Raw genomic sequence first — 9,894 nt, 5'->3', positions numbered from 1 at the left:
ATTTTCCTATTTGATATTGCCTTCTCCACCTCTAGCTACTTGGTATATTTACTCGGAGTGGCAAATGTAGTGGGGTGATGATTTCATGCATGCCTGGATTAAAAGGCATCAAAATGCATTATTAATCCATCCGGACCCCGCCAAGGCGGTGAGATAGCGGGGCTGTGCTATCATTGGGCATCACTTTTGTAGTCGGTACTATCTGATTTTTAAGCCATAGAGAGAGTTTTCCAAGGATTTTGAAATTCTTGCTAGAACTAAGAGGGACTGATTTCTGTAATAGGATCCCGACTAACAGGTGGTTGGCTATGCTAAAGTAGGTTTGGTGGCTACTTAGTACTATGATTATCAATTATTCGGAGTACCACGGATGTACAGCAATGAGTCAAATTAGACAGTTCTGTTGATTTGGCAGTAAAGTAGCAAGAAAGTAAGCAGCAGCAATTGGAAATACAGAGTATAAGTGAACTCCGGTTTAATTATGTGTACTATAGATGGCAAGGTGGGAAGTGAAACCGCACAAAATAAAAACCGAAGGCGGGGCGAACGAGAGACTAGAAAAAGTCCCCACTTTCGCTTTTCAAAATTTTCTCCCACTTTCCTTCCCCTCCCCTCCTTCCCTTTCCTTCTTCATCCCTTAGGAGCAGTTTGCACATAGAAACTCACTTGATCTGGTCTTCGGTCCCGATCATCTGTGTGTGTTCCTGCCTCTTTTTCTTTTACCCTCTCGGGCTTATTTAAGAAAAAACCGACAAAATGGTCAAGTAAGTGATTTCTCACCATCAAAACTTGATGCTTTGAAAGCTTCACAACTACGAACAGCATAGCTAACATGGGGTCGTTTTCTTTTTCTAGCTTCACCATTGAGGAGGTGTGTACTTGAAAATGAAATAATAGCTCCTTGTGAGCTCGAAGGAGGGCCTCCAGGCCCTCCTGATGAACCAGTCACTAACCAACATCTTCTAGATCCGGTCCCTGATGGACAGACGGGCTAACATCCGTAACATGTCCGTCATTGCCCACGGTATGTATCTCTGGCAGATTGACCAATTTTGGATATGGAAGACTAATGAAGAATTTTCAACCCGATAGTCGATCACGGAAAGTCCACTCTGTCCGACTCCCTGGTCCAGCGCGCCGGTATTATCTCCGCCGCCAAGGCTGGTGAGGCTCGTTTCATGGACACTCGTCCTGATGAGCAGGATCGTTGCATTACCATCAAGTCCACCGCCATCACCCTGTACGCCAAGTTGACCGACCCCGAGGATCTGAAGGACATTCCCCAGACCGTCGACGGTAACGAGTTCTTGATTAACTTGATCGATTCCCCCGGTCACGTTGATTTCTCTTCTGAGGTCACTGCTGCTCTCCGTGTCACTGACGGTGCCCTTGTCGTTGTCGACTGTGTCTCCGGTGTCTGTGTCCAGACCGAGACTGTCCTGCGTCAGGCCCTGACCGAGCGTATCAAGCCCGTTCTGATCATCAACAAGGTCGACCGTGCTCTTCTCGAGCTCCAGGTCTCCAAAGAGGATCTCTTCCAGTCCTTCTCCCGTACCATTGAGTCCGTCAACGTCATCATCGCTACCTACTTTGACAAGGCTCTTGGTGATGTCCAGGTTTACCCCGACCGAGGAACTATTGCTTTCGGTTCCGGTCTCCACGGCTGGGCCTTCACCGTCCGCCAGTTCGCCGTCAAGTACGCCAAGAAGTTCGGTGTTGACCGCAAGAAGATGCTCGAGCGTCTCTGGGGTGACAACTTCTTCAACCCCAAGACCAAGAAGTGGACCAAGAACCCCGAGTCCGATGGCAAGACCCTTGAGCGTGCCTTCAACATGTTCATCCTTGACCCCATCTTCAAGATCTTCGCTGCTATCCAACACAACAAGCGTGAAGAGATCGCTACTCTCGTTGAAAAGCTTGAGATCCAGCTGGCTGTTGATGAGCGTGACCTCGAGGGCAAGAACCTCCTTAAGGTCATCATGCGCAAGTTCCTGCCTGCCGCTGATGCCCTTCTCGAGATGATCTGTATTCACCTGCCCTCTCCCGTTACTGCCCAGAAGTACCGTGCCGAGACTTTGTACGAGGGTCCCACCGACGATGCTGCCTGCATTGGTATCCGTGACTGTGACCCCAAGGCTCCTCTCATGCTTTACGTCTCCAAGATGGTCCCCACCTCCGACAAGGGTCGTTTCTACGCCTTCGGTCGTGTCTACGCCGGTACTGTCAAGTCCGGTCTCAAGGTCCGCATCCAGGGTCCCAACTACGTCCCTGGAAAGAAGGACGACCTTTACATCAAGGCCATCCAGCGTACCATTCTCATGATGGGACGTTTCGTCGAGCCCATTGAGGATGTCCCCGCCGGTAACATCGTCGGTCTGGTCGGTGTTGACCAGTTCTTGCTCAAGTCTGGTACCCTTACCACCGATGAGACTGCCCACAACATGAAGGTCATGAAGTTCTCCGTCTCTCCCGTTGTGCAGCGCTCCGTCGAGGTCAAGAACGCCCAGGATCTGCCCAAGCTTGTCGAGGGTCTTAAGCGTCTCTCCAAGTCTGACCCCTGTGTCCTGACCATGATCTCCGAGTCCGGTGAGCACATTGTTGCCGGTGCCGGTGAGCTGCACCTTGAGATCTGTCTTAAGGATCTCGAGGAGGACCACGCCGGTGTTCCCCTGCGCATCTCTGACCCCGTCGTCTCCTACCGTGAGACTGTTGCTGGTGACTCTTCTATGACTGCTCTGTCCAAGTCCCCCAACAAGCACAACCGTCTGTACATGACTGCCCACCCCATGGATGAGGAGGTCTCCCTCGCCATTGAGGCTGGCAAGATCAGCCCCCGTGACGATTTCAAGGCTCGTGCCCGTATCATGGCTGATGAGTACGGCTGGGATGTTACCGATGCCCGTAAGATTTGGTGCTTCGGTCCCGACACTAACGGTGCCAACTTGCTCGTTGACCAGACCAAGGCCGTTCAGTACCTGAACGAAATCAAGGATTCCGTTGTCTCCGGTTTCCAGTGGGCTACCCGTGAGGGTCCCGTCGCTGAGGAGCCCATGCGTTCCGTCCGCTTCAACATCCTCGATGTTACCCTGCACGCCGATGCCATTCACCGTGGTGGTGGTCAGATCATCCCCACTGCCCGTCGTGTCCTGTACGCCGCTACCTTGCTGGCCGAACCCGGTATCCTCGAGCCCATCTTCAACGTTGAGATCCAGGTTCCCGAGCAGGCTATGGGTGGTATCTACGGTGTCCTTACCCGCCGTCGTGGTCACGTCTACACTGAGGAGCAGCGCCCCGGTACTCCTCTGTTCATGGTCAAGGCTTACTTGCCCGTCAACGAGTCTTTCGGTTTCCCCGCTGAGCTCCGTTCCGCCACTGGTGGTCAGGCCTTCCCCCAGTCCGTCTTCGACCACTGGGCTATCTACCCCGGAGGTTCTCCTCTCGACCCCACCACCAAGCCCGGTCAGATCGTGGCTGAGATGCGTAAGCGCAAGGGTCTCAAGGACGGTGTTCCCGGCTACGAGAACGTGAGTTTTTCCATTCATACTGAGCTTCTACTGAATTATCTGCTAACGTCTATTATTATAGTACTACGACAAGCTGTAAAAAAATCCCACGACCTGCCAAATTGGGCTTTTCAGCCTCTTTCGTGTGGAATCTTCTTTTATGAAATTGATGAATGCAATACATCTTCCAGGTTCAACCAAAATTCAATTTCCAACGTTCTAAAAGGCGTGCTTCTGTTATGCCTTGGTTTTTTTTTCTCTTAGGAAGTGACCAGCTTGGGGACGTGTTCGCCTCGAACTCACTTGCTATGGTCTCTTCCACTGCACTTTCATGATGGCTATATGTTTTCCTTTCGTTTTTTGCTGTTGTCTAGTTACCAGATTGTCAATGAAAATCAAAATGGTATGCTAGGCCCAGCTTTCATCGCGTATTACTCGTATCTATATTTATGTAGCAAGTAGATGACAACCCTGTAATTAATCTCAAGTCATATGGATTAATATCTGACGGTGTCTTGCCATCCTCGGCTTTATGAAGCTTTTAATGCCTACGGAGAAGGTAGCTGAGGATTACTTCCACCTTGTATTCCTGTCACTTCACTTGTCACTCAATTCATTCGACTTGACTGCTGAATTTGAATAAATTATGTTCGACTACTCTTCTATCCTTTACTCTGTATTTTGTCATTTGGTAGCGGACCGTTAAAAGTTTTTCTCTAAATTTCATATTGTTGAAGACAAATCTGCAGTCGAGGTCAAGTCGTCTCGAAGAACCTTTGGCTGCAGATGTCGTATCACGTGACCAAACCACTCGCGCCTTCGCGTCTTTTAAAAGTTGTAATCTCAGTCTTCCTTTACTCACATCAACCCACACCCTCTTTCTTAGGATCAAATTCTTCTAGGTCCCATTTTGAGATTTCATTCTCATAGAATTTGAGGCCTTCGGACTCCCCCCGATTCCACTTCACTGAGCGCCTGCAGCTCCCCGTGATACCGAATCCCTGCACCCAAGACGCTCACCAGCGTCCAATTCGTTTGAATTTTGCCAATCTTGGTGTTTGCTAGGCCATCAGACTATTGTAATTATGATTTTCACCGATGAAGAAGCTGCTGATGTCAAGAAATGGGTGATCAAAAAGCTTGAAGACATGTAAGTTCAATCTGATGTGCAGCGCCGACTCGTTATTTACCTGTCATGTGAATATTAGCTCAGACGCAGACTCCGAAGTCCTTGCCGACTATGTTCTTGCGCTTGTTAGGTCAGACGCGCCAGATGACCAGCTTCGAAAGGCGTCGACTGAGAATCTCGAAGATTTCTTGCGAGAGAGTGAGCGCCCTTGTACTATCCTGACCCTCTTACGCCTTACTAACCTACTTCTCTAGATACTGTTCCCTTTGTGAATGAGCTCTTTACAACCTTTGGCACGAAGCAAGGTGTTTCGTCGGCCCCTCCGGCCCCATTTCAGCAACCTCCCCAAAACTTCCCTCAACCTACCTCTCCACAACAGCCCCAGCAGCCATTCAATACCCTCACTAGTCCTCTCGATGAGTCCAATAGCCGAAAGCGCTCGTACAACGAGGGATTCCAGGGCGAACCGGATTTCCAGAATGGCGCACCCCAGAACCGCAACTTCAAATCGCCGCGACGAGGTCGTGGTGGTGGTCGCGGCGACTGGATGGGCCGCGGTGGCCATTCGCAGAGTGGTCAGCAATTTTCGCAAGGCCAACCCGGTACCTTCTCCTTTCAACCTGGGTTCCCACCGAATGATCCTATGGCAGCCATGATGGCTATGCAGGGTATGGGATTCCCGCAGATGCCGGGTATGCCACCCATGCCTGTAATGCCCGGTGCCCCCGGCCAGCCTGTCATGGAGCCAACTGGTCAGCCCTGCCCGTTTTACGAAACACAGGGTATCTGTTACCTGGGTACAGCTTGCCCGTACCAGCACGGTGAAGCTGGCTCTAAAAACGATGGTGGGATCAATAATTTCGTTATCAAAAATAGTGTACTGACTGCCTCGATAGAGTATGATCCAAAGACAGCAGCGCTTTCGACAGACTCATGGCGTGGTGGTGATCGCTTCGGTCGTGGCCGCGGACGTGGTGGACAAAGTGGACGAGGACGCGGCGGCAGGTCCGACTTTGCGTCCGCAGGTCCCAACGAAGATCGATCTATTACTACAATCGTGGTGGAGCAAATTCCTGATGACAAATTCAATGAGGAATCTGTGCGCGAATTCTTCGCTCAGTTTGGAAGTATCGTTGATATCACTCTGCAGTCGTACAAAAAGATTGCCTTGATCAAGTTCGAGACATATGCGGAGGCCAAGCAAGCATGGTCTAGTCCCAAGGTCATCTTTGATAACCGATTTGTCAAGGTCTATTGGCACAAGCGACAGGACGGAGACAACGAGAAGAGCCAGCCTGAAGCACCTGTCTTGGATCCAGAAGAGTTCGAGAAGCAGCAGCAAGAAGCTCAGAGGGCTTACGAAGAGAAGGCGAAAAAGCGACAGGAGTACGAACAGGCCAAACAATCTATTGAACGCCAGCGCGAAGAGTTGCAGAAGAAGCAACTGGAGGAAAAAGTACGATTGCTGGAGCGCCTCGGTGATATGGATCGCGAAGAAGCAAAGCGCGACTCCATGGATACCACCTCAGACGAAAACGGAACTAAGGAATCATTGCGTGCGCAAATAGCTGCTCTTGAGTCCGAAGCACAAACTCTAGGCATCGATCCGATCGCTGCACGTGGCGGCTATCGTGGCCGGGGTGTTCCTCGTGGCCGAGGCGGGTACCGTGGACGCGGTGCCTTTGATCCCTCATTCCGCGGTGGATATCGTGGCCGTGGCGGACCTGCTCGTGGCCGGGGTGGTGTGTTGCGACTTGATAACCGTCCACGACGAGTTGCTGTGGCCGGAGTAGAGCTCAACTCGGACAAGGATGAAGCTCTGCGGCACCACCTACTTGTAAGTTATTCACTAACGAATTTAATCAATGATGACATGCTAACTTTTAATCCCAGACAATGGGTGAATACGAGTCCGTTGAGCAGAATCCCAGCCAGCCTGATTCAGTGGTTGTGACCTTTAAGGAACGATACCAAGCCGAGAAATTCTGGGTCAGCCCTCGAAACATTCCCTCCGTTGGTGATGTTGAACTCTCGTGGCTTCCCAACCTTCCCGCTCCTCAGCCGTCTGTCACAACTCCAGAGCTGGACAACGGTATTGGGTCGTTGGGCGATGATGGCAAAATGGCCATTGACTCCGAGGTTCGTACTGCTCCACGTGCGGACTTGGATTACGACGTTGCTGAAGATGATACTTGGTAATTGTGAGGTTATTTTGTCTAGTCTGCAGTTGAAAGGAGAGCATGCTACAATTGGTACAACCTGCAAGCCGCGCAATAGACCTACTTTTGCCATCACGCCTTGTCTTCTGTTATATAGATAGTTTTACTGTATGTATTCCTAACGTTATTCCCTGCAGTACTAGCGTGTACCCTGAAAACGAGCCCTCCCTAATATCACCTGCACCAATCCCCTTAGAAATTTCTCCTAAACTTAAATCATAAAGATACTCAAAATGGGATATTTACTCCCGCCAGAGCTGACTGGCCTCAATTGTTTTGCATCTCGTTAATCCGGTGACTGCTTGCAGCAGTAAACTGTAGATATGCAAAACTGGAATCATGCTCCTTGTTCCAGCAGATCGGCATAACTATCCAAGGACCTCCCGATAAGACTGACCATTTCCCAAATATAATCCGCCGTAAAAAGCCTCGCCCAAAGCCTCGTCACAGCGGCACTAAGGCGAGTATTCTTCTCAAGCAACCACTCACGACACCCATCCGGTTCAGAAAACTTCAAAGAGAGCGAAGGCGAAGCCTCCATAACCATCTCCAAAACAAAATCCCGCAAACGAGTTTCCTGCTCCGTCAGCACAGGGTCTGGATTTGCAACAGTCACCGCTTCCAGCCACTTAGCCAACAGAACGGCGCATTCAAGCGAGCAAAGCGCATGCTGGTTTGACCAGAGTGCAGCTTGGGAGTGGGCGACGAAGCCAATGCCCAGTTTTACGGGCGTGCTGAGAGCGTGTGCGCAGTGGAGTGCTGCACGTGTTAGGCGGTCGCCGCGCTGGACGGACAGATTATCTTTTAGACTTGTTGCTATCTGGACTGGGTCCCACGTTTGGAGCTGGCGTGCGGAGCCGCAGTCGGCGTTTAGTCGGATGTATGCTAGTCTGAGGAGCGCAGCTGAGGTGAAGGATAGCGGGCCGTGTGGGCTTAGTGGGTCGATTGACGACTCTTGATTGCGTTCCCAGCATTGACACCATCGCTCTAGAGCTTGCTCGACTGCCATGAGTTCTGGTGTCGAGGCGATGGATGATCCTAGGCGGTTGTACCGGAAGAGAGCGAGTCGACTAGCCTTGGTGGTCAGCCATATATCTTGAAGCAGGGCGTGGATGAGCACATATCCTCCCAGCGTGGAAAACCGCTCTAGACCGCTGTTGGGAGTAAATAGTGCAGATAGGGCATCTTGTATCTTTGGTTCCCCGGAACTCTGACTACGAGCCGCTTGCCACATTTCGGGTCCGGTTGCCTGCCATTCCCTTTCGGTGCATGGCAGCTCCAAAGAAATTTCTTCTGTTAGGATGACTGGGGGTAGATCGAAGACGATAGTATGGATGTTAAAGAAGCAGAATAAGATCAACTTTGTCCGCTTGACGTGTTCACGATGTATCCAGCTGGTCCACGACCCGTCACACTCAGGTAAGCGATTAAAGCCTCCTTTTCGCAAAAGTGCTGCAGTCAGACTTTGGAAAGATAAAGCTTCGTGGTAAGGTGGATTATTGATGAACCAAGATGAGACTGAGATTAGAAATAGAAGAGATTGTATGCTTTCGAGTGTGTCAATATCGTTGGTTGCGTCTACTTCAGGCGCTGTGCCTGACTGAAAGACGCGCCGCACATGTTCCAGGGTGACTGGTTTGGCAATTTGAAATAATTGCATACTGGTGTCTGGCTCACGAGAGTACCGTGCGCCCAAGGCAGCCATGGAAAGGAAAAGTGGGAGAGTCATTGAATCGACATCTAGTGTTGGCTTATGTATCAGTGGGTAGTGATCGTGAAATCCCATCATATATCCCGTCAAGCATCTGGATAGTGCATGTCGAGAAGGGAGAGAGGGGTTTGGGACCACATTGGCATAATTGGCTAAGAGAAGAAAAATCTTATCTCTGCATTGAGCAGTGACGGGAATAAATCCTGTGGGCTGGCGAGCTTTGGCTGGAGTCTGAAACCCTTCTGGCTGAAGGGATGGTAATTGTGCATCATGTCGCGGCAATACTGAACTAGATGGAGTTGACATTGAATCCGCTGCTGTTTCTGTTAGCGGTCCTATATTAGGCGTTTGCTGGTAGTCTGTGACAGGAATGAAGGATAAAGACGGAAACAATGGGAGTGGTTGAAAGGCAGGCGAGAAAGGATGGCTAGGTAATGAGACACTATCAAGGAACGAAGTGAAGTCGTTTTCGTCGTAGGAACTCGACGTAATTCCACTCAGAGGGTATCCGAAATCAGATACGGGAAGAGGAGTGGTTGGTGCCCCGACAGATGGAGTCGCTGAATTGGAAAGGCTCAAGATCGAGGACTGATGTGCAGACAGAGCGTTGGTAAATTGACCACGAGGCCTCGATGATAAACTATGATTTGATGCATGATTTGCTGCTGAAGCCAGTGTATTCAACCCATTTGATGCTAAATTGGCGGAAGAAATTGGAGAAGATGAATGGGGCTTTTGATTGACGGAGCTAGTCCCTTGATGGGAGAGCCTGTCATGTCGTGCCAGCAAGTCTCTTTAAGATCCATATCAGTATATGAGCTCTATTCCGCATTAGTAGGCTTAGCGTCTTACTTGCGTGTAAAGGCTTTTGGACATTGGGCGCAGGCATATGGCTTCTCCTTAGTATCTGTACGGTATTAATTGGGGAAGTAGATATGCATAGATCAAATTCCAGTCTTACGCGAACGATTGTGTCTCTGTAAATGCTCTAACCTAGCAAATGCCCTAGGACATCGCTGGCATTGGTAGGGTTTGCGGTTCATGGCTTATACCCATCTATGTAGTTCCAAGGTCAAGAGTCTAAATTTGTGGTTAAAGTCGGGGAGGAATGAGCTCAACTCCGGGACTGCTTACATCACCAAGAGCGACATAAAATTGATTCGATTGATTTATGCTCCTGATTGATGATAATAAGGTATCATAGGTATTACTAGTACATAAATATCAGTTGGAACATGAAACATAGGAGGTTTGCTCTTTGGATAATACTCTCAAATATTGAATATTGGACGAGCGTTCTTTCCCCAAATTGGAGATCACCAAATCCCTATT

The 9,894-nt window shown here is 49.9% G+C and overlaps 3 protein-coding genes across 3 annotated transcripts; 2 read left to right on the top strand and 1 right to left on the bottom strand.

Moving 5' to 3' along the window:
• Positions 1-832: 832 nt before the first annotated feature.
• Positions 833-3,603, top strand: N7495_004002 (elongation factor 2; the record flags this gene model as incomplete). The annotated part of the gene is made up of 4 exons (XM_057206653.1): positions 833-871; positions 967-1,024; positions 1,093-3,524; positions 3,586-3,603. The coding sequence occupies 4 exons, from the start codon at positions 833-835 to the stop codon at positions 3,601-3,603; spliced, it is 2,547 nt and encodes an 848-aa protein (XP_057064333.1).
• A 985-nt stretch (positions 3,604-4,588) lies between these two features.
• N7495_004001 (CCCH zinc finger and RRM domain protein) lies at positions 4,589-6,831 on the top strand (the record flags this gene model as incomplete). Its single annotated transcript, XM_057206652.1, has 4 exons — positions 4,589-4,653; positions 4,712-4,830; positions 4,887-6,469; positions 6,526-6,831. The coding sequence occupies 4 exons, from the start codon at positions 4,589-4,591 to the stop codon at positions 6,829-6,831; spliced, it is 2,073 nt and encodes a 690-aa protein (XP_057064332.1).
• A 357-nt stretch (positions 6,832-7,188) lies between these two features.
• On the bottom strand, positions 7,189-9,605 carry N7495_004000 (transcription factor domain-containing protein; the record flags this gene model as incomplete). Its single annotated transcript, XM_057206651.1, has 3 exons — positions 7,189-9,355; positions 9,415-9,469; positions 9,524-9,605. 3 exons carry the CDS (start codon positions 9,603-9,605, stop codon positions 7,189-7,191), a joined length of 2,304 nt encoding a protein of 767 aa, XP_057064331.1.
• Positions 9,606-9,894: the final 289 nt, after the last annotated feature.

This window comes from Penicillium taxi (assembly GCF_028828555.1).
Source record: "Penicillium taxi strain IBT 34144 chromosome Unknown utg000003l_segment0_segment0, whole genome shotgun sequence".
Lineage (NCBI taxonomy): Eukaryota > Fungi > Ascomycota > Eurotiomycetes > Eurotiales > Aspergillaceae > Penicillium > Penicillium taxi.
The sequence above is the reverse complement of the archived record's forward strand: the minus strand, read 5'-3'. Positions and strand labels throughout refer to the sequence as shown.